At 52.1% G+C, this 22,878-nt stretch overlaps 3 protein-coding genes across 9 annotated transcripts in view; 1 reads left to right on the top strand and 2 right to left on the bottom strand.

Annotated features, from left to right (window-relative positions):
- The window catches only part of TMEM234 (transmembrane protein 234), a 34,572-nt gene extending 33,408 nt beyond the window's left edge, over positions 1-1,164 (bottom strand). For 2 of the 3 annotated variants that reach the window (XM_037881803.2, XM_037881801.2), the window contains exon 1: positions 1,041-1,164. In XM_037881803.2, coding sequence (XP_037737731.1) covers positions 1,041-1,053 — 13 coding nt within the window. In that variant the 5' untranslated portion in view covers positions 1,054-1,164. The remainder of the gene's footprint in view (positions 1-1,040) is intronic. The other variant, XM_037881802.2, reaches the window with a different exon arrangement.
- Positions 1,036-10,194, top strand: EIF3I (eukaryotic translation initiation factor 3 subunit I). Its single transcript, XM_037881796.2, has 11 exons — positions 1,036-1,169; positions 1,827-1,919; positions 2,504-2,591; positions 4,547-4,612; positions 5,571-5,720; positions 5,825-5,952; positions 6,421-6,531; positions 7,051-7,140; positions 8,637-8,710; positions 8,914-9,006; positions 9,736-10,194. The coding sequence occupies exons 1-11, from the start codon at positions 1,167-1,169 to the stop codon at positions 9,815-9,817; spliced, it is 978 nt and encodes a 325-aa protein (XP_037737724.1). The 5' UTR covers positions 1,036-1,166; the 3' UTR covers positions 9,818-10,194.
- LOC102938714 (myotubularin-related protein 9-like) lies at positions 9,861-21,637 on the bottom strand. Of its 5 annotated transcripts, none has more exons than XM_037881789.2 (11): positions 21,441-21,637; positions 20,862-20,921; positions 19,972-20,080; positions 16,751-16,876; positions 15,566-15,739; positions 14,873-15,090; positions 14,328-14,489; positions 13,578-13,719; positions 13,009-13,229; positions 11,361-11,512; positions 9,861-11,111 (listed from the first exon to the last, which is right to left on the bottom strand). In XM_037881789.2, exons 1-11 carry the CDS (start codon positions 21,635-21,637, stop codon positions 10,933-10,935), a joined length of 1,740 nt encoding a protein of 579 aa, XP_037737717.1. In that variant the 3' UTR covers positions 9,861-10,932. The 5 variants fall into 5 exon arrangements, with proteins under 5 accessions (XP_037737717.1, XP_043388290.1, XP_043388291.1 ...); XM_043532355.1 differs by having other exon boundaries at positions 15,566-15,735; positions 16,751-16,826; XM_043532356.1 differs by lacking the exon at positions 20,862-20,921.
- Positions 21,638-22,878: the final 1,241 nt, after the last annotated feature.

The following is a 22,878-nucleotide window of genomic DNA, read 5'->3' as shown; positions in this document are numbered from 1 at the left end:
CCGGCCCCTGAGCTCCTGGCCTGGGAGGTTTCAGAGTAGCAGCCACGTTAGTCTGTATTTGCAAAAAGAAAAGGAGTATTTGTGGCACCTTAGAGACTAACCAATTTATTTGAGCATAAGCTTTGGGCAGCGCGTGTGGCTCTGGCCGGGAGATGCGGCTGCCAGACATGCTGCTCTGAGCGGCACGGTAAGGGGCCCGGGGGGTTGGATAAGGGGCAGGGAGTCCCGGGGGGCAGTCTGGGGATAGGGAGCAGGGGGCGGTTGGATAGGGCAGAGGTTCTGGGTGTGTGTGTGTCAGGGGATGGGGAACGGGGAGGGTTGGATAGGCGTGGGAGTCCCGGGGTGTGTGTGTGTGTGTGTGTGTAAATGGGGTCAGGGCAGTCAGGGGACAAGGAGTGTGTGTGGGGGGGTTGGATGGGTCAGGGGTTCTGAGGGGGGCAGGAAGTGGGAGGGGGCAGAAAGGGGGCGGGGGCCAGGCTGTTTGGGGAGGCACAGCCTTCCCTAGCCGGCCCTCCATTCAGTTCTGAAACCCCGATGTGGCTCTCGGGCCAAAAAGTTTGCCCGCCCCGGTCTACGGGGTCAGTGAAGCCACTGTCTTGGGCCCTTCGGTGGCCCCATTACAGACGGGAAGCCTTGTCAATCCCCCGTGGTGCAGGGGGAACTGCCTGCTCTTCCCTTCCTCCGTGGAGGCCCCCCCCCGCCCTTGGGGGCCCCCCCGACCATCCTCTTCCCCTGCACCCCTAACACTGAGGACCCCCCTGAACCGCACCTTCCCCAGTGGGGAGCCCCCAGCAGTGGAAATCCCCTTCGCCTGGGCCCCACACCACGGGGCCCTTCTCGCCCAGGAAACCCCCCCCGGGGGACCCTCTCCCTTCTCCCAGCACAAGAAGCCCCTGTGCCCCGCCCCCGCCCCAGCCCCACCCTGGGGGGCCCTTCCCCTCGGGCCCCGCCCCTCCCTCTGGACCACCCTGGGGGGACCCCTCCCCGGGCCGAGCTCTGTCGTGGGGGGTTGGGGGGGGAGGTGGCCCCCGGAAGCTCACCCGCAGAGGCCATGGCAGCTCCCGTTCACTTCCGGCCCGGCCGCGCCCCCTGACCCGGAAGTGGTTCTTCCCCCTTCCCTTCACGCGGAGCGCTGCGCAGGCTGTTGCCGGGGTTGAGCAGCCGCCATGGTGAGTGCGGGGCCTCCGGGGCTGGGCCCAGCGGGAATTGGGGGGGGGTCTCTGTGGGGAGAGAGGAGTCTACCTCCCTCCCCCCCCCGCGGTGTCGTGCCACCCCCACCCGCGCCGGGCCCGGAGCCCATCCCCGCGGTGTCGTGCCTCTCCCACCCTCACCCGCGCCGTGCCTGGAGCCCATCCCCGCGGTGTCGTGCTCTCCCTTTTCTCCTCACCCCCCCCCCCCCCCCCAGTTCTTTCTGGCCCCTCGTGTCTGTGCATCGAATTCAATCCACAGTCTTCAGCCTGCTGAAGCTCAGAAGTGTCCGGGCTTGTGAGATGACAGATCTTCTTCCAGGGCTTCCCCGCGGGACCTGGCAGCCTGGGAAAATAAACAGCCAGTAATGCTGTGTGGTTTGGGGACTCTGGCCTCTGCTAACGTTGACTACCGGGCTCACACCAGGGATGAATTTAGCTCCATCTCTTTGGAGAGATGAGGTTTTCTTATGCAGGTTTCATGGTATCAAACGTGGAAACAGGAGCAAATGGACTAGCTGTAGTTGTGTTTGATGGAAACTCTGTACTTGTGTATTTGCATAAACTGTAAAGCTCGGAGGTTTGTAGTTTTGTTTTAAAATACTGGATTTTTAAAAAAAACGATCTGTCTCCCTTTAGAAACCTATACTGTTGCAAGGGCATGAGAGGTCCATTACTCAAATAAAATATAACCGTGAAGGAGACCTACTCTTTACAGTAGCCAAAGATCCTGTAAGTATTCCAGAGCCTTTGAGTTAAGTGTTTCATGTCTCTCAAACTTTTTTTGTGGGGGAGAACTTAAACAGGATTCTAAAATTATGAAAGTTCTTGCAGCCTGTTTAATAGTATGGTGAGGGTGGCACAAAACCATAGCTGAGGTGGTGGGGTCAGTTTTTCGTTCAGCAAGTTATTATGGTGACTCCCTTTTGCAAGAGGTTGGGACTTGGGCATCGCCATGAGTTTCTATCTTTCTGACCTATCCCACGGAGAGTTCTCAGTCCTGCATGGTAGCACTATACGGGGTTTGGCTTTTACAGAGACTGTATACAAATTGGTAATTAAGCTGTATTAGAACGTCTGTGTAGTCTGAAAGTCCATTTTGTCCAATTTGACCTCTCCACCGTTTAACATTCCTATCCTACTACCTCTAGTGGTGATGCCCATTAGCTATATTATACCGCATGTGCTCCTGTTTGTATGTGCAGTGATGTAGACTTGAGATACTCAAAGATGAGACCATATGGAAATAAATTGCATTCACTTATTTCGCAACTTGATCTAAAGTGGATGCTTGACTAATTGTTTTGCTTTCCCAGATTGTCAATGTTTGGTATTCAATCAATGGAGAGAGGCTTGGCACTTACAGTGGCCACACTGGAGCTGTCTGGTGTGTGGATGCAGACTGTATCCTTTGGTGACTGAAACCTGTCTGTCTGCTTGTTTATGATGATTCTCCTCACGTGTGAAGTGGGGTGTTTTTATTGTGGACACTAGGTGGCAGGCACTACAATGAGTGATTTTTATTGCTGGCATCCTGGTCTTTCAATTACTCTCTGCTGGCTTCTCCTCCCTCTCCTTCTCCCCCCACCCATTTAAATAGTAAATGAACTGCGGGCTGTTGTGTTCTACCCTCACTTATTCAGACATCACTTTTGACTGACCTACTGTGCTCAAAAAGAAAAGGAGTACTTATGGCACCTTAGGGACTAACAAATTTATTTGAGCATAAGCTTTTGTGAGCTACAGCTCACTTCATCGGATGCATTCAGTGGAAAATACAGTGGGGAGATTTATATACATAGAGAACGTGAAACAATGGGTGTTACCATACACACAGTAAGGAGAGGGATCAGGTAAGGTGAGCTATTACCAGCAGGAGAGCAGGGGGGGAAGGGGGAAACCTTTTGAAGTGGGGCCATTTCCAGTAGTTGACAAGAATGTCTGAGGGGGGGGAATAAACATGGGGAAATAATTTTACTTTGTGTAATGACCCATCCATTCCCAGTCTTTATTCAAGCCTAAGTGAATTGTATCCAGTTTGCATATTAATTCCAATTCAGCAGTCTCTCATTGGAGTCTGTTTTTGAAATTTTTTTGTTGAAGAATTGCAACTTTTAGGTCTGTAGTCGAGTGACCACAGAGATTGAAGTGTTCTCCGACTGGTTTTTGAATGTTATAATTCTTGACTTCTGATTTGTGTCCGTTTAGTCTTTTACGTAGAGACTGTCCAGTTTGGCCAATGTACATGGCAGAGGGGCATTGCTGGCACATGATGGCATTTCTCACATTGGTAGATGTGCAGGTGAATGAGCCTCTGATAGTGGCACTGATGTGATTAGGCCCTATGATGGTGTCCCCTGAATAGATACGTGGACACAGTTGGAAACGGGCTTTGTTGCAAGGATAGGTTCCTGTGTTAGTGGTTCTGTTGTGTGGTGTGTGGTTGCTGGTGAGTATTCGCTTCAGGTTGTGGGGCTGTCTGTAAGCAAGGACTGGCCTGTCTCCCAAGATCTGTGAGAGTGATGGGTCGTCTTTCAAGATAGGTTGTAGATCCTTGATGATGCGTTGGAGAGGTTTTAGTTGGGGGCTGAAGGTGATGGCTAGTGGCGTTCTGTTATTTTCTTTGTTGGGCCTATCCTGTAGTAGGTAACTTCTGGGTACTCTTCTGGCTCTGTCAGTCTGTTTCTTCACTTCAGCAGGTGGGTATTGTAGTTGTAAGAATGCTTGATAGAGATCTTGTAGGTGTTTGTCTCTGTCTGAGGGGTTGGACCAAATGCGGTTGTATCGTAGAGCTTGGCTGTAGACAATGGACCATGTGGTGTGGTCTGGGTGAAAGCTGGAGGCATGTAGGTAGGAATAGCGGTCAGTTGGTTTCCGGTATAGGGTGGTGTTTATGTGACCATCGCTTATTAGCACTGTAGTGTCCAGGAAGTGGATCTCTTGTGTGGACTGGTCCAGGCTGAGGTTGATGGTGGGACGGAAATTGTTGAAATCATGGTGGTGCACAGTGCTCTGGAGTTCTCAGAAGATGCCTGAATTTCAAAGTGACCGTCTGTCACCAATGCAGATAGGTGATAAAAGTTACATTAGTGCAGGTTTCTTGCATTTAAGAGTTGAGCTCCTTAATGCCCCAGAGCAGGAAATTCAAAGTTATGGTTCCCTCAGCAGCGTAAGTGCCTGGACATAGTATGTTGGAATGGAAGTTATTTCATCTGCATGATTTTTTTCTGATTTTAGATAAATTACTGTAGCTACTGCATAGCTTGTGTCCTTATGCATCCTAAGGCAAAATGTGGCTATTGGCCTTTTGGGGTAATGGGGTGTGAGAATTTCTTGGCATTCCCTAACTGATGATGCAGGGGACACAAGACACGTGCTTACTGGCTCTGCAGACAACTCCTGCCGGCTCTGGGACTGCGAAACAGGTAAGACAAGAATATTGGGGTGAGGGGGAGTGTTAAACTCTCTCATTAGAGCATAGTTATGTCTATGAAATCTATTTGCCTTGAGCTGAGTGGCAGGGGAATAAGGTAGGATTCTAATTTTACTTTAGGACCACTGGTGAAGATGGGTTTGGTCTCACTCTTACCCTTACCCACTAATAAATATTCTTTCGTAACTCCCTCACCATCCAAACTGGCAGGAAGTAACAGTGTCTGCCCCGAAAAGGCCAGGGACTGCTGGTGCAGATTAGGATTGAGGTGCATTGGGAGAGTAGCGTGTGGGTAGCTTGTCCAGACTAATTTGCTTTATCTCTGGCCAGTATCCTAAGTTTCATGAGTGCCTAATTCATCCAGAATTTTAAAGAAAACCATGTATGTGCACCTAGGGGTTTCCTGGTCTTGTAAATCATATTTCAGTGGATGAACTGGTGTCATCCTGTGAGTAGGAAAGGTGTCCAGCAGGAGGTCCACAGAAAGACAGAATGCTTCTGTGACCTATAGAGGAACATTGAGACTCGTTACCAATTAAAGAGATGATGGTGGGGCACTTGTCACAGCTCAGAACAGAACTTGCTGGCCTAGCTAAATACTCAGTGGAAAAATGAGCAATGAGAATAGACAGTTATGTGCGTTAAGTGTTTGACTGATCATAGTTGATGGCAAGACCCAGGCCAAGTTTCCTGTCTTTGCTTAGTGAAATTTTTGTGATTAAACGGATAATGTTCGCTAATCTTATGACTTGTAAAGATTGGTCCAGGGGAGGATTTTTCACTAGCACTTCGGAAAATTAAGAAGTGCTTCGTACAGACTCTAGCCTGCTCTTTTTCTGAGCATTGCATACTGGCCAGCTCAGCACTATGATTCACACTGCAGAAGGGAGGGGCGATGGTAAGGGGTGAGGATATCCTGTGCAATCTAACCGGTTTTGTCCTGTGTCTAGGAAAGCAGCTTGCGTTGGTGAAGACCAACTCAGCTGTGCGAACCTGCGGCTTTGACTTTGGAGGAAACATCATCATGTTCTCCACAGATAAGCAGATGGGGTATCAGTGTTTTGTTAGCTTCTTTGACCTTCGTGACCCCAGCCAGATTGGTAAGGAATTCAGGCAAATACCTGCATGGAAGACGGGGACTGTGGGAAAACTTGGATCACCTGCAAATCAGTCATTTGTCTAACTCTTCCCTTCCTCTCCGCAGAAAGCGATGAGCCTTACATGAAAATCCCATGCAATGAGTCTAAAATCACTAGCGCTGTGTGGGGCCCTCTTGGTGAATTCATCATCGCGGGGCACGAAAATGGAGAGCTGAACCAGTTCAGTGCCAAGGTTATTGTCATGAGGAGCCGTGCTCTCCTCCTCTTTAATTGAGGGCAGAGGGGGTGGGTGCCACAAGATACCTGTAGTGGCCACAGGGAGGAGTGTTGAGCCAGAAGTCAAACCAGCAGCTGCTTGGTGTAGCCAGAAGGCCGCCAGCTGAAGTACACAGTTATGGAGGGCTGGTCTAAACTACTGCTTAAATTGATGTAACTCACATTGCTCAGGGGTGTGAAAAAGATGTAGCTTTCTAGTGTAGACTTGCCCTGAATGTCCGTTTGGGCTGCAGTCCAGACATGGATGAGGAGACCATTGCAGAGTGGTGGTTTAGAGCCATAGAGTTTAAGGCCAGAAAGGACCACCATATAATTTACTGAGGATGCTAGGTGTAACTGGGACCTCTGTGTGCATGAGGGCTGGTCTGCACCTCTCTCAGCAACGGCTCGGTAGCATTAACTCTGTCTTGCGTTTATGCCCCAGTCAGGGGAGGTCCTTGTGAATGTCAAGGAGCACACCAAGCAGATCAATGACATCCAGACCTCCAGGGACATGACCATGTTTATCACTGCCTCCAAGGACAACTCGGCCAAGGTGAGACCTCCCTTCCCTACCTCAGTGGACCCCACTAACCGATGGCCCTGAGAGCAAACGTAAAAGATATTCCTGCCTTGAATGTTTATTTTCCTCTCCCTAGAAACTTACGGGTAACTATGGAGCCAAGTTTTCTCTGTCTGACATCTGCTTAGTGGGACAAGCCCAGTAACGAGGCCGGGGGGGACGACGACGTACCTTGGCCAGATGAACAGGCACAGATGATACAGTGATTTCAAGTGTGCTGTCTCAGGCACAAGGTGCAGAGGGGGCACCATGTGCTGGTATTTCCCAGTTGTGTGCTCAGATGTGTTTGGGCCTTGGCACCCTTTTGCAAGAGTTGGGAACCTGTCGCCAGCTGCTTCAGAGGTGATGGAGTTGCCTGGCACCTGTGGAGGCAAGGCAGAGCTCCAGGGCTTTAGGAGGGGGCTGGCTTTCCACTCCATGCGTTGGGAGCTTGTAAACGGCTGTTCCCCCCATTCAGCATCAGAATAATCAGCTTTGCCTCTTGCCTTCTAGCTGTTTGACTCCACGACACTTGAGCATCAGAAATCGTTCCGGACCGAGCGGCCTGTCAACTCTGCAGCTCTTTCCCCCATCTTTGATCACGTAAGCTAACTGATACAAATGGCATTAGTTTCACTGTGGTCATGTCATAGATGACTTTCTTTCTTTCCCCTGGCCCCCAAGTTGTTCCAGGGGGCTGGGATTCTAGAACAGTATCAAAGTTTGGGTGACAGGATAGGATTTTAGAGTGTAGTTTGTGGGGAGGGAATTGGTGTGGATGCAAGGCATAGATGGGTTTTGGGTGGCTTTCAAGGGGGGCTGTGGGGGCATGTGTTCAAATCCTAGGAATCTTGTAATTAGCTCCTATGATTGGGCCATCTCCATCCTTCAGGGATTAATGCAGGACTGTTCTCCACAGTGCACTCTTCATTGTATTTCTGTGCATCACTCATGAAGTGTGGGAGGGTTTATGGCTCATTCGTGCATCATCTTCCCTCTGTATGCACCCCTGGTTCGGGTTTAATGGCGTCTTAGTATTGCATCCCAAAGCCTCTTCCCTGTCGCCCCTCTAAATCCTGGTATTACATTCCCTTTATGTCGCCTCTGAGATGTTAGGTGAGATCAGGAAGTGCTGATCACATGTTTGTGGCAGACTGCTCCATTATCCACCACCCTATACCAAGGAGGCGGAGGTGTGAACTGAAAGAAGACACTTCTCAATTAAAATAATTCCCTCTGGTGTTGCTTCTGACACAGGCAACGTGGACGGGGGGAGGGAGATTATTTCGGCTTCCTGAGTGCTGAAATTTGCAGCAGCAACCAGGCAGCTGGGAACCACTCCCCATCTCAGCCTGTCAGGGGAGCAGAGACACTGATGAGCCTGTCCTGTCCTGTGGTGTTTATGCTGGCAATAGCTTAAAAACATCTCCGATATCACAGCACTGGCAGGCAGTACTAGCTAGAGGTCAGTTGTAACATTTCTGTAATATCCCTCCCCTGCTACCAACCCATCCATCTGCAGGGGGTGGGAATGCTAAGGGGAGAGAAGCATTGTAGGACTGGACTGTGCAGTGTGAGAATGGAGACTGGGAGTTTTGAAGAAGCCTACAGGATTTGAGCACCCAGCACTCACTGAATTGCAATGGGAGCTGTGCGCTGAATTCCCTTAGGCGCCTTTGAAAATCCCAACTGAGCAGGGTTCCCATGCCTCTGGCTGGATTGGGAAGTGTGTGTGTAAAACAGGTAACATGAAAACACACAGAACTGAGACACTGAACGTTGGACAGGTGACAACCTCACTTCTAGTGCACAAAGAGCCCAGAAACTGACACCATCTCTTGCATTGTGCTGCTGAGTGCTAAGCCTCCTGTTCACGGCTTATTAAATGATCCCCTTTTAGCAAATGTGTCTGGGAGGCAAGAAATCCCATGGGAGCTGTTTAATAGTACTGCTCCAGCCACAGATACCAGCTGGGATAGGAGCAAATTTCCCACTAGTCTTTGCTCTGGCTGCTATACTGAGTTTCTAGATGCTGGCTCCCACCAGGCGAGAGTGACTGGAGCAGCATCTGAGAGTGTTTGGCTTCTTCCTATTTGCAGGTAGTATTGGGTGGTGGACAAGAAGCCATGGATGTGACCACAACCTCTACCAGGATTGGCAAATTCGAGGCAAGGTTGGTCTGTCTTGTTCCTTTAAGGCAGAGGGAGATTTGGGTGTGTTTGTAGCAACCTGAAGACACCTCTCCTGGTACAGCTGGAGTAGTGTCACCTGAATGGAAGAGTTACTCTTTGGGTGAAATGCAGGCCAAACTCTGTTCTGACCTAACCGGAGCTCTGAGCCTCTTGAAGTAACCCAAACCCTCTTCTTTGTTCCTAGGTTCTTCCACCTGGGTGTTGAAGAAGAGTTTGGGAGAATCAAGGGTCATTTTGGTCCAATAAACAGTGTTGCTTTCCATCCTGACGGAAAGAGGTAGGGGTCTCGCTGGGGTTCCCCAGGCTTTTGAAAACCAGTGGTGGGGCTGACTGAAATGCTGGCTAGGGTCAGGCATGTGCTAGACGCATTTTCCCTCTACAGTACAGTGAGGCCTCACCTGCTTCCCCTGTAGCACCCAGCTAAACTCTGCGAATAGACCTCAGTTCGGACCTGCAGCACCTTCGGTTTGGTCGCATCATGGACTCCTCATGCAGATGCACACCATCCCTGCTGTTCCAAAACCAGTCCCCCTCCTCTTGGCCTTAGGGTTCTCTGCATCTCAACTAGTACACCCTACCTGCCCTGAAGGGGGAGGGCCAGCCGCTCTGGAAGTATTGGCCCTTGGTTAAGATCTAATGTAGTAATCTTAGTATGGGAGCCAACCTGCCCTAGCAGAGGGGACAGATGATTCCAATAGGTCTCTTCTCTCTCTACCTGCTGATCCTATATAGCCAGTAATAGCTTTCTGCGAATATCCACCCTAGGCATAGACTCACTAGCTCTTGGCTCCTGCATCCTCATACAAGTGAGACCCTCTGAGGTCTGCTAACCCAAAACCTTTACTGGGTTACTTCCGCTGATTATACCGTTGTCCCATATCAAAATCCTTTACTAGATGAAGTGGGGGTTACTAGACTGTGTTTTATAAAGGGGTGTCAATGACCTCAAACTTTTGAGGTCCCAGTGCGGGGCAGTGGGTTCATCTGGCTTTCTCTCCCCGTGCAGTTACAGCAGTGGAGGTGAAGATGGTTACGTTCGCATCCATTACTTCGACCCACAGTACTTTGAGTTCGAATTTGAAGCTTGAAGCAGCTCCTGTTTCTTCCCCCACCCTCTTTATTTTTTTTTCCCCCCCCTTCCACTTGTTTTTTTCCAGCCCCCCATTGGCTCCTCTCCTGGAGTTTTGTCCAGGCTTAAAGTTAGTCTGTTCCAATGGGTGGCAGCATGGAGCTCTTGGGAGTGAATGCTGAGGGTGTGAGCCTAAAAGAGAAACCAGTCCGGAATGGTAGGTAGGATCAGCTGCTTTGTCTGAGGTAGTCTGAGTGGTGAGAGACCAGAGGGAAGAATGAGCCAGCTTGCGCCCTGCTGCTGTGGACACTGACTTCCTGCCCTGCTGGAGATATTTATAAGGCTGTGGGAAAATAAGCGCAAGAGGAAATGATAAATATAAATCTTTTATAACCAGATGAGTACAAGTGTATCAGTCCTTGCAGTGGCTGTGGGTAAACTCAGCTTGGTTCTCTCTGTTTCCCTGGATAAATCTCTTACCCACCCATCACTGTCCAATGGCATCTCCCCTTCACTAATATCTGGAATCACTAAACAAGTCAGAAATCTATAAACAAGTCAGAAAACAATTACTGGTTGCTATGTGTCCAGATGACAAATGCACATGACCCCATTGCTTTGTGCAGGAAGTGAGACTGAGCTGACTTTCTTCATGGAACAGTTACTTCTTGCACTAGGAAGGTTTTGATGCTAAATATCTTTTTTTAGCTCTGCTACCCCTAGTAAGCTGACCCAGGCTCTGAGCCTCAGTGGTGTGGGGTTTTTATTGCAGTGTAGACATGCCCTGAATGTTTCCCCCCTCGAAAGGAGGAGATGTCATGAGTAGAGACCATTTTACTGTAACAAACCCAGTCTGTACTTTGTAACCGCTCAAAGCGTTGTGCCACGAGGTTGGGTCCGCGTCCGCCCCATGTGTCCTCTGATCCCCGTGCGCCTGGCACGTTCGGCTCAGAGCCTGGCCTGCTGTCCAGATTTGTATGTGGCATCAACAGGGCCTATGTGACCAGCACAAAGCCTCACTCCCTAAGAAGCAGCGTCTCTCCTCGCTGCCTCTGGAGCAGTCTGAGTGGTAGATGGGAGATGTGGCCGTGCCTGAGCCATCAGCTGTTCTGTTGCAGCCACTGATGTTCTGGTTCATCCTTCATTTGCCGTCCCTGTGATTGTCAGTGGGTACGCAGCGTCTGGTTGTGAGTGGCACAGTGTGCACCCTGCGCTCTCCTCTGGGGCATCTTCACAGCTTGTCACTAGTCGCTGGATTTCTGCCCAGGCCTCATCTAAGTATTGAGAGGATCGGATCCACCGGAGGAACAAACCTGCCAGACACGTTCAGTTACTTGTGTTACTATGTGTAGCCCCCAGCTCCTACCCTCAGCCCTGCAGGAAGAGGCTGGAACTGCAGCAGCTGTCCCCAGCCTGTGCTCGATGCTGTTCCCTGCAGTGACTGAGGGGAGCAGTCAAGGTTTCTGCTGATCGAATGCAGGGTTCTTGCAGTGTGGTTTAGGTTGGAGACCCCTGTATTTCAAGAGTAGCTAGCTAAAGGCCAATGCCTGAGCAGCACTTACCCTGCCAGAGCTGCAGGCTCTGAGGCTCCACGGACGGCCAGATGACCAGGGCGTTGTATGTGTACAGGGGATTCAGGTGTTTCTTCCACTCACTGGGTTGGTTCAGCCAGGCCCAGAGGGAGTGAGTTTTCTCCTTCACTTTACACAAGCACCTGCATGAGCATCCAGCAGCATTTTAGTCCTTTCCTTGGGGTTCTGCAGTGTACTGGCAGCCTACAGGGATGACCTCTCCCGGAGCTAGGGCCGTGCTCTGGCCAGGGGCCTGGGTTGATGCTCCTGCTCCTTGGCGAAGCAGGAGCTGGCAGGGCATTGTGAATTTAGCTCTAACGTCCTTTTGTGGGAGTAGCAGAAACCCAGCGCTGGGGCTGAGCTGTAGCGTGGGTGAGGAGCCACCTCGGCTGGTGTTGGGCTTTGCTCCAGCTGGGGCTACAGCCAGCGGTGGAGGCAAGGAGGGAATATGCTCATACCATCCCTTCACGGGTACGGAGACACCAAAGCACGCACGGGGGGAGGGGGATGGGCTGTCAGTGGGAATTTGGTTTGGATATGCTTGGCCCTAACCAACTCAGGTAAGGTGGGAGCTGCTCCATCTCTGTGGGCTGCAGCAGGCGCTGGGCCTGCTCTGGATCTCTGCGGATCATGCCACTCCTAGCCAACCACCTAATGCGGGGCTGAGGTGCCTAGCTGCTGGCAGCCAGGTGTGGAAGTTTTGGCCTATCCCCTTGCATAATGGTTCTCCACCTTTCCAGAATACGGTGCCCCTTTCAGGAGTCTGATCTGGCTTGGGTAGCACATGGTTCAGCTCACTGAAAAATTCCTTCCTTGCCAAATCTGACACCAAAATACAGAGGTACTAGCACCCTATTGCTGACTCTCATTTTTACCATTTCATTATAAAAGAAATCAACGGGAATATAAATATTGTACTTGTGCCTGTTGTTCACTTGTGAGCCTTGGCTAAAGCCTGAGCCCTCCTGCCTGGGGCTGAGGCATGTAGCTTAGCTTTGTGGGGCTCCCTGGGGCCTGAGGTTCTGAGCAGTTGCCCTCAAGGCCGCCCCCACTGCTGGCCCTGCACTTGATCCCCCTAAACTTGTCCCATGACCCCCCTGGAAGTTGTACCCCCCAACTGAGAAACACTGATCTAGATGAGCAGAGTACCCCCTAGAAGACCTTTGTCTACCCACAGGGGTATGCGTACCCCTGGCTGAGAACCACTGCCCTAAGAGGTGTGTCGTCTCCTAAGGGCGGTCTGAGCAGAACATGCAAGGAAGTGATAAGTGCTTGCTCAAGAGAAAGGCACGCACCGTTTGCTTCACGCTGGTGCCTTGCAAAGCCGGACAAATGATCCTTCTGCCAGCTCATCTCAGCCCTGGCACGTGCAGGACAACGTAGCAGTAATTGGTGAGGTGAAAGAGGGCAGGGGGGATAACCTTCCCCCACCTTACCCAGTGAAAACACTAATGCACCAATGTGAGATCACTTATCAGTTGGGTGGGGGCTGCCCCCATGAGCCCCAGGGGATTGTAAACTAGATTTGGGAGGGGGGCAGGCACAGTCCTGCTAGCTTATCTCCCAGGCCCAGATCCTTTGATCAGTACTGTCCCTGCTCTCAGGATAGCCGTCCCTTCACCGATCTCTGGGCACTCACCTTTCCTTCTCGCTGTTGCACAGAAAGGTCCCGTAGCAAGATGCGTACGTGTGTTCGAACAGCACCAGCAGCAGGCGCTCGCTAAACTGCAGGGAGAAGGGGAACTGGCGCCCCAGCTGCCAGACACAGTCGAGGAAGAGGAGGAAGATGGGAGCCTCCTGCTTGAGTCGGGCGTGGGAGTAGGCGGAGTGGGCGTTGCGGAAGTGAAACGGGTGTCCTGCCTGCAAAGCCAAGGGCCGAAGGAATCCATCAGTGACGGGGCAGGGGAGGCAGGAATGAGTGGGCACAAGCCACAGGGGGGGTGACCTACACAAAGGAGCTGCCTGTTCCCTGAACACTGGGGCCCTTGGGTGAGGACCAGGGATGAGGGGGAGCTGGTGTGGGTCTGGTGTAATGAGCCAGAGCATCATTCCTTCACCCCAACTGCAAGCCGGTGTTGCTATGAGATTTGGGGTGGCTGCTCTACCCTCTATTGTGGGCTAGAGCTACTATGGCCAGGCTGCTTTGGGTTGGTAGCCCCCTTCCAGGAAGTGCTCCTCAGCCCGGGGGTGGGTTCGTGAGGGAGTTACCTCTATCCACTCCCGCTGCAGCAGCCCCTGGAACCCAGCTAGCGTCCTGCAGTCAGGGTCAAGGATCACCTGGGCCAGAGCCGTCACCAGCAGGGTGGTATCTGTCCCCTCGGCTCCATGCACCAGGACGCAGGCCTCTTCCCTGAAGGCAAACACAGCATGGCAGTCACCAGAAGGAAAGTGCCCTGGGCCCCTGCAGGCCAGTGGGTGGTGGGGTCCCAACTTGCTATCAGTGAGAGAGTGACAGGGCACCAGGGCTGAAGAGAGCCTGTTGGGGCTGCCTGAGGGAGGAGGGGACCGGACCGGTATTTGAATCACAGCTCGGATGCCTTAGGCTGTTGCTGTGCGCGGATCAAGGCTACCAGGATGCTGACAGCTGTGGTTATTCTGCAGTCAGCTGGGGAGCTTTAACTAATGCTCAGTACCTTCCATCATTAATCCTCCTGCACATTTTTTTAAACACAGATGGGAAACAGGCCCAGAAGGTGGATATGACTGGGCTGAGGCATAGAGAGTCAGGGGCAACACTGGGAACAAGACTGGGTGTCCTTTGGTCCCAGTTGGGCTCCAGGGGCTAGGCTGGGTACCTCCCAGGAACCCCAGCTCACATGCAGCCTCTTGATCTGCTTTACAAAGACCTTTTCCAGGGGGAAAGAACTGGCAACAGTCTGTAGGGGCAGCAGGTGATACAATGCAACGCACTGTCCCGAAAGCAGCTGAGTGCCTGCCCCTTCCACCCCCTCCTCTCACCTCTCCATGCACTGGGCGGCCAGGCAGGCAGTGCTCAGGGCCCCCTTGACGTGGGCCAGCCATTTGGAGCTCTCCAGCTTGCTCAGCCAGCGGTCCATGCTGAGGGAAGTGTCGTTGCAGGCTTCTACCAGCTTAATGAAACTCTCCTGGAGCGGGCGGCCCCTGAGAGGAGGAGGAGGAAGCCGTCAGGAGAGGAGGGGTGCGTGTGATGGTTTCTAGGCTCCTTCAATAAGTCTGCAACATCTGAGAAGGAGGGGAGGTTGGAGCCTCTGTCCCAATGTTCCTGGGGTTGGGGGAGCATTGCAGAACTTGCATAGCTGGATCAGTAACCACCAGTGTAATGAGTGGGCCAGGCCTTGGCATAGCACGGCCTCAAATACTACGGTGCCAATGGAGACAAAAGGGCAGGGGGGTTAATGTCTAATGTCAATGTAGACGCTCCCTGTAAGAGCCCGGCCACAGATCCCCATGCACTGCAGGTGAAGCCACCAGCCTCCATGCCGGGGGCTTAGTGAGACGGCAGGCGGGAGAGCTGCTGCCCTTACCTCTCCAGTGGCCTGTGCAGCCTCTTCCAGCGGGGATAGGAGGATGTGGGCTCCGTGCCGCCCCCCATCATCCGGGCCTGCTTGGCTGCCTGAGCTGAGCGGGTATCGATTATGAAGCCGCGCCCCGCTCCATCCAGGGCGGCACTGAGCAGCACCTCGTCCTCTTGGCAGCGCTTCCTGTTGGGTCCTATCAGCGGCTGGCTGCTACGGAGCATCACCTGCAGGACAGAGGAGTGAGGACGTCTTTCCTCCCCTTGTGCACCGTTGCCAGCAGGCCTTCAGCTAAGCAGGCTTTGGCTTGTTTGGTACTTGGCTCGGAGACCTCCGAGGGCAAACCCAGCTGCTGTCAGAGTCCTAGCTCAGTTCCAGCTTGGATTCAATGGGTCTCTTCTGGCTCTTTCATTTCCCCTTGCAGTTTGCTGGAGACCGTGTTCTTTGTTACTTCCTGTACTGAACAGCTGGGCGGTGTTGCTGTGAGCTGTTCAACAGCTGCAGTGCCTCGCCCCAGAAGTGGCTCAATTGGTTGGTGACGTGCTTTGGGATCCTCAGAGAGGTCACGTCTGATTATGGTGCTATTGGTGGCAGATAGACAGGGGAAGCACTGATCTGCAGAAGCTTTCCCACTCTCATTATTCACCCTCTGAGAGGAAGAGCTGGGAGGGGAGCAAGAAATTAAAAGGGAAACAGACTCACCGTCCCGTTCTTCTTGTGATAGTAGCTGAGGACAGGGAATCGTCCCCCCTGGCGGAACCGGGCGGCCTTCTTCAAGATGTTATCGTCCACTGTGGCTGGTACAATTACAGCTGGTGGGTAACTGGAGCAGATGGTGAAATCCCCGTTAGCACAGCTCAGCCTCCAAGCACCTGTCTGGGAAGTACAGAAGTGTCAGGCTCTGATTCCTACAGCTTTCACCCCGCGGGGACAGGGTGGGGTTGGGGGCTTCTATCCCAGATGGATATTCGACTCTACCCTGGAGGGCCCACCTCTACAGCAGGTATCTCCAAGGCCCAGCTAGTCCTTGGCCTCTCTGCTAAGACTGTCAGCGAGGGGACCAGTTGTGGAGGGTGGGTTCTGTGATGTGGACCTCTGTCCCATTTGGGGCTGGAGTGACGCCCACCAATTCATCTCCCGTAGGCAGGGGTGAAAGTAACTGAAATGACTTACTGGTACGCAGGGCAGCTGGGGTCCTGGGCAAGGTGGGGGGTGGCTCTGGGCCCTTGGAAGGGGCGGGGCCTTGGGCCAAAAGCCCCCAACCAGCCCTTCAGTGCTGCCTGGCGTGCACCGCCCAGGGCTCCGGCCGCTGGCACAGTAGGCAACAGCAGCCAGAGCCACTGGCCCTTTAAATCACTGCTGGAGCCCTTCCCCCCCGCATCAGCGGCCCAGACTGTACAGTCGGCACTTTTTTACCGGTACGCCGTACTGGACCGTACCAGCTTACTTTCACCTCTGCCCGTAGGTCACCATAGCACGAGCCGATAACTTTCAGTTCTTACAGATCCAGGCTGCTTTGGCCTAGCAACCTGGAGGGAAAGATGCCATGTCACATCTCCACTTCCCAGCCCATCCTCCGTGTTCAGATACTTTATGTGCCATCTGCATCCTGACCAAAGCCCTTTCCTGCTAAGAACCTCTCCCTTTACCAATGCACCTCCCATTACCCACCCCATGAACCATCACATCCACATGGATCTGACACGTTCTCTGCCCTGCGTGTGGGGTGATGCCCCATGTGTGAAATGATCCACTCCCTCCTTGCCCTGTGTGTTGTGTATGGAGTGGCTCAATCCCCCATCCCATCTTGAAGGACATTTCTGGAGTGATCTCTTCCCCCCCTCCATTGATCTCTCATCGAAAAGGTTTCTGCCCCTCCATACCCACCTCTGAGGCAATTTGTTCGTAGTAATATTGGAGGGGGTAAAGCTGCCATCCATCCTTGAGCTTCATGCTTTGGGGTCTGTAGAAGAATGGGTACATCATCATCACTGAATCCACAGAAGAGAGGGCCTGGAAGAAAGAACAAGGATGACCACACACATGGAATTGGTCTCTATTCATAGTATATGGACCAGCATCCACAGAATACTGACTACGTGCTAGGGAAGGGCTAGAGCAGCCCACAAGAGGCATCCTGCATCCAGAATGCAGCTAATGCAAAGACAGCAGCTATTAGAGGGGATAACACCACCCGCACCGGGCCTCAGGGCTTCTTTGCACCCGAATCCAATCTTAAGTCTTAATGGCAGGCAAAATAAGTAGCTGAGAGGGGCTGTGTGCCAGCCACAGAGATAGTGCAGGCCACAGATGTCTTCATCTTTCATACATAGATTCTAAGGCCCAAAGGGACCATTGTGATAATCTAGTCTAACACAGACCAGAGAACTCCCCACTCCAAATTCCTAGAGCAGATCTTTTAGAAAAACATACAGTCTTGATTTTAAAATTGTCAGTGATGGGGAATTGACCACAACCTTGGGTAAAGTACCCCAAGCTCCATTACCCCCACTTATTTCCAGTCTGTTTGTCTAGCTTCAATTTCCAGCCATTGGATACTGTTAGACTGGTCTCTGCTACACTGAAGAGCCTATGCTTAATTATGTGTAGATCTTTATAGACAGTGATCAAGTCACCCCTTAACCTTTGCTTTGTTAAGTTAAATAGATTGAGCTCCTACCACTGTAAGGCAGGTTTCTAATTCTTTTATCATTCTTGTGGCCCTTCTCTGAACCCCCTCAAATTTATCAATATCCTTCTTGAAGTGTGGGCATCAGAACTGGACACAGTATTCCAGCAGCGGCTGTACCGGTGCCAAACATAAAGGTAAAATAACTTCTCTGCTCCTACTTGAGATTCCCCTGTTTATGGCTCCCAGGATCGCATTAGCTGTTTTGGCCACAGTGTCATCCTGGAAGCTCATGTTCAGCTGATTATCCACCACAGCCCCCACACCGACTTGCTGACGATTCCCCATTTACAATTACATTTGAGGCCTATTAGTTAGCCAAGTTTTATTCCATTTAATGTGTGCCATGTAAATTTTACATTGTTCCAGTATTTTAATCAAAATGTCTTTGTGGTACCAAGCCAAACGCGTTAGAGAAGTCTAAATATAGTATGTCAATCCTATTATCTTTATCAGCCAAACTGGCAATCTCATAAAAAAAAAAAATCAAGTTCGTTTGAAAGGATTTATTTTCCATAAACCCATGTTAATTTGCATTAATTACATTACCATGTAATTAATTCTTGGTAATTCTTTATTAATCGGCTCCCCATATCAGCTGCTCCATTATCTTGCCAAGGATCCATGTCAGGCTGACAGGCCTATAATTACCCAGGTCATCCCATTTACTCTTTTTAAAAACTGGCATTACATTAGCTTTCTTCCAGTTTTCTGGAACTTCCCCAATGCCCCAAGACTTATTGAAAATCAGCATGAATGGTCCAATGAGCTCCTCAGTCTGCTCTTTTAAAACTCTTGGATGCAAGTTATCTAGACATGCTGATTTTAAAATATCTTTTAGTAGCTTCTGTTTAATATCTTCCTGCGATACTAGTGGAATGGAAAGAGTGTTAGCATCACCATTTGATGAGACTATTTTCCCCTCGAATACAGAACAGAAATATTTATTTAACACTTCTATCTTTTCAGCATTCTGATTGATAATTCTACCATTTCCATTTAATAACGAACCAATACCATTGTCAGGATGCTTTTTGTTCCTAATATATTAAAAAACCTCCTCCTTATTCTCTTTAACTGTGCTGGCCATAGATTTCTCCTTATGTCCCTTTGATTCCCCTTATCACTTTTCTACAATTCCTAACTTCTGATTTATATTCATTACTATCAACTTTCTCTTTCTTCCATATGGAAGTGCATCCCCTGAAAACTACAGGTTCCAGCATGCAATGCAGTCAGGCCACCTGAATCAAAATGGCACATTGCATGCTGGAAACTGTACTCTCTTTGGGCCAAGATGAGGCCCATTAAAGATGGGGGTGTCTTGACCCCGCCTCCATTCAGGTCAATGGCAAAACTTCCACTGAGAAGGCTGGGAGCAGGACTGGGGTTGCAAGCCAAGGCCTTTGAGATCCTGGTCAAGTTTTCAGTGTAGCCCTCAGCTGGGCTACAGTAGGGTGCCCCGGGTCATCACCATGTGCTAGTGAGATGGACCCAGCAGGTGAGTCTGAAAGCCCCCAAGGAGATGTGAATTAGGGTTACCATATTTGAACATTCAAAAAAGAGGACACTCCACATTGGGGTGGTGTCGGCCTCGCCCACAGTCCACCCATGCTCCGCCCCCGCTCTGCCCCAGGCCCCGCCCGCTGGCTCGCCGCTTGCCTCCTCACCCCTGCCTGCCCACCTGCCGCTGGCTCCCTCGCCACCGCCTCCTCACCCCGCCCACTCACCCACCCGCTGCTGGCCCACTCGCCTCTTCAAACCCCTGCTGCCCGCCTCCTGCCCGCCTCCTCGCCCGCCAGCCTCCTCACCCTCCCTCCTGACCCGACCCGACCCTACCCTAGGAGCCAGAGGGACCTGCTGGATGCTTCCCGGGAGCCGCCCCAGGTGAGCACCGCTGGGACTCCTCACCTCGCCCCCCGGCAGGTCCCTCTGGCTCTTAGGGTTGGGTCAGGTCAGGTTGGGGGGGGGCGGAGGGCTCTCTGTGCACTGCCGGTGCCTGCAAGCCCCGCTCTGCAGCTCTGGCAGCTCCCATCTAGGGATACCAAACGTCCCTATTTTCCCGGGCATTTTTAGATATTTAAAAATTCCTCCCGGACGTGATTTAAGAACTAAAAAGCCGGGGACATGTCCAGGAAAATGGACATATGGTAACCCTATCTGAATGCAAACGAAGGCCAGAGAGAAGTCAATATTTACCCACGTTAATGATGAACTCAAAGCAAACACCACAGGGGCACTGCACTTCCTCTTGCCAAATGTCAAACCTTCCACGCTGGGGAGAGGATCTTTCCAGGAGCTGCATTTGGCTGCCTTCCAGTCCCAGCCCAGACCCCAGCTACACTCTGGGAGGCCAAAAGGCCATTCCCTTCCCTTCACCAGAGAACGAATCTTGAACCACCAGTTGGCACTGACTGACCTCAGTGGAACTGGCGATGTTGAGACATTCCTCCATACCCGGGATCTCCAGCTGCAGCACCTTCAGGTCTTTGCACTTGAGTGTGATTGTGCCCAAGGAATTTGCAACCCTGTGGAGAGATGCCAGACAGGAGCTGGGAGTCAGACCCTGTGTCCTTGTCTCTTTGATCAACCACAATCCAAACTCCCAAGGTGAACTCCAGCTGCTGCATGTGTAAGCGTGGGTGCATGCGAGCATGGGTGCATGTAAGTAAGAGACGTGACAGAGAGAGGCAGGTGAGAACTTGAGTGTGCACGGGAACATCTGTGTGTAAGAATGTGTCGAGTGGCTTTATTGCCCAGGCTGGTGCTCAGGAAGCTCAGTCCAGCCCGAGAGGTGCACACCTGCTGGGCAGTGGCTTGCATGGTTTGCCATCACGGCTGCCCTGGAGGGTGAGTAAACGTGTGATCGTGGAAGCGTGGCTGGGGCTGTGCACATGTAGGTGCAAATGTGGGAGCATGTGCTTGGGAGGGTCTGAACGGGATGACTGTGAGGAGCGTGTGTTGTTCCACCTGTCCCCAGGGTGTAAAGGACGGGGGTTTCCAGTCCTTCTGGAGCAGCTCAGGCACGTTGTTGTCAAGCTGCCCCATCCCTTAATGCTACGATGGAGGCACCGTTCACTCTGACTGCCAGGCCCCACCTTCTCCCCTGTCTTTCCCCGACTCCTGACAGAAGCAGTGAGGCCAGTGTCCTCCCCACCTCTCTGGGGAGAGGATACTAAAGCAAGCGTTGCAGACAGGTGCCTGGTGCCCCAGCCCAGCGCAGCTGTCTGAGCGGGAAGCTGCTCTCTGGTTAATGCAAAGCCAGGCGTTTTAGGTGGGTTAGAGCCAATACAGGGGTAAAAGCCAAACCTGGTGTCTTGGTGGGAGCTGTTAGTCCTGGAGGTTTGGTACCAGCTTAGGTTCTGAACACTGAGTCACAGAAAAGAAGAGAGGTTATTGCACAGGGGTTGAGCTGCACCATCTGACTAGCCCCGAGGGCAGAGGAGAGAATGGAAAAAGAGGCAAAAGCCTGTTCTGTCCCCTAACCAGCTGCTCTCCCCATGCTGGATGCAGCGCTCGACTGGGACACTCAGCAATGGCAGCTGAAGGCAGAGTTTAGTGTCTCATCCCAGCCCCCGCTCTATGCTGGGTGCAGAGTTGGTGAGATCCACTCTGTTGTTCTCTGGGTCACCACGGTGGACGGGCACCAAGGGAGGATAAGTGAATGGTGAACAGTGTGGGTGGTGCCTGTAAACAAGAGACAGACCCCTGGTTCAACACACACACACCCCCAGATCTGGGGGCGTGAGCCATGTGACTCCCACTGACGCCAATGGGCCCATCCCAGCTCTGACCACCCACAGGCTCTCTCTCTCACTCAGAGGGTGAGACGGTGTCAGACACACGCCTCCCCGGTGGGACATCATGGAGGGGGCAGGAGAGACTCACCTTTTCTCAACAGCGTCCACGTTCCGGATGAGAAGCCAAAGCTCCACCGTGCCCTGCTCCCCGTTGCCCCCGGGCTGGGACGACAGCAGCAGGTGATGGCTGGTGATGCACAGCGTCCCCTTGATCGGCGGGAGCCCAGAGCATGAGAGCTGCACGTTCTCCACCTTCGCTGTCTTGATCAGCTCTGCAAACTCCATGGCGACGGCAGCGGTGCCGAGCTGAACCCTGGCAAGGAGCGCGGGGCACCTGGCACAGAGAGCCCCAAAGAATTGTCACGTGTCCTTCCTGAAGGGCTGATGGGCAACCGCAACCAGACAAAGTCCACTACCAGCACCTAAAATGGCCAGAAAAGGAGATGGAGACTCAGTGTGAGATGTGGGACAGGCCGTGGGAGGCGCCTAGCCGACTCTCTTTGCCATCTCCTTCCACCCCCTCCTACAGGTTCATGCTTCCCTCTTTCCACAGTACTCTCTTAGGCCAATACAGGGTCACCCCCTGCAGGCTAGTCTCCATTGCTTTATTCGATCCTTTTTAAACGACCCACATTAATCACGGCTTAGGGCACATGGCACTTTCCATCTGCAAAGCATGGGCAGAGCATTACCTAATTCAGCCCTGGATCCTGTCCTGGGAGTGGGTCAGTGTCATTAGCTCCACTTTACAGATGGAGGCACCGAGAGGCAATGTGACTTACTCAAGGGCTCAGAGGGAGTCAGTGGCAGAACCAGGGTTAGCACTTGGGGAGGAGTTCCCAGCACCTAGGCCTGTGGTCAGGCTGCCGAACCATCCCTCTGTCTCTCCTTGCGTATATGTGTACATGGATGATGGAACAGCCATATCGGTCATCCCCAGGGTTATCATTTAAAGGTTATTCTTGAAATCTGATTATGTTTAGCTGCAAGTGACAATCCATTGTAAGAAGCTATTGTTATTATTTAGGATTTGTAGTGTGGAAGCATGGAGGAGCCTCAACCAGGGATCAGGGCCGTAATGCACTAGGAGCTGTACAAACCCAGCCCTGCTCCAAAGAGCTTCCAATCCATAATTGGTCCTTGGAGGCTGAGGAGTTAGCCCCGTCCCTCTATTCCCAGGCACGCTGGGCTCCAGAATAGACCCCTTTCTAAAACCAGAAACCACTTCAGAGCTGCTCCACTTGGCCAGGCTCGGTATAGGGATGCTAGACAGAACCTGCTCAAACCCCCTTCGCCCCTAAGGAATGGGGGGAGGCAGGGATGCCTGCCCCATCTTGGGGAACAGGCTTCTCTTTTGGAATAAGCAGCAGCAGGAAGCAAGTGATTAATACCCCCCAACATCTGCCCCCAGCAACGGCCACTGCCCTTACCTGTTTCTGGAATGGCAACCCTCAGGCTGCCTTCGGAGAGCTGGGTCAGCAGAGGGGGCAGGTCCTGCTCAAGGGGAACTTGAGCCCAAACCTCTA

Source organism: Chelonia mydas, chromosome 19 (assembly GCF_015237465.2).
Source record: "Chelonia mydas isolate rCheMyd1 chromosome 19, rCheMyd1.pri.v2, whole genome shotgun sequence".
In the NCBI taxonomy this organism is placed as follows: Eukaryota; Metazoa; Chordata; order Testudines; family Cheloniidae; genus Chelonia; species Chelonia mydas.
This window is presented reverse-complemented; position numbering and strand designations above follow the sequence as displayed.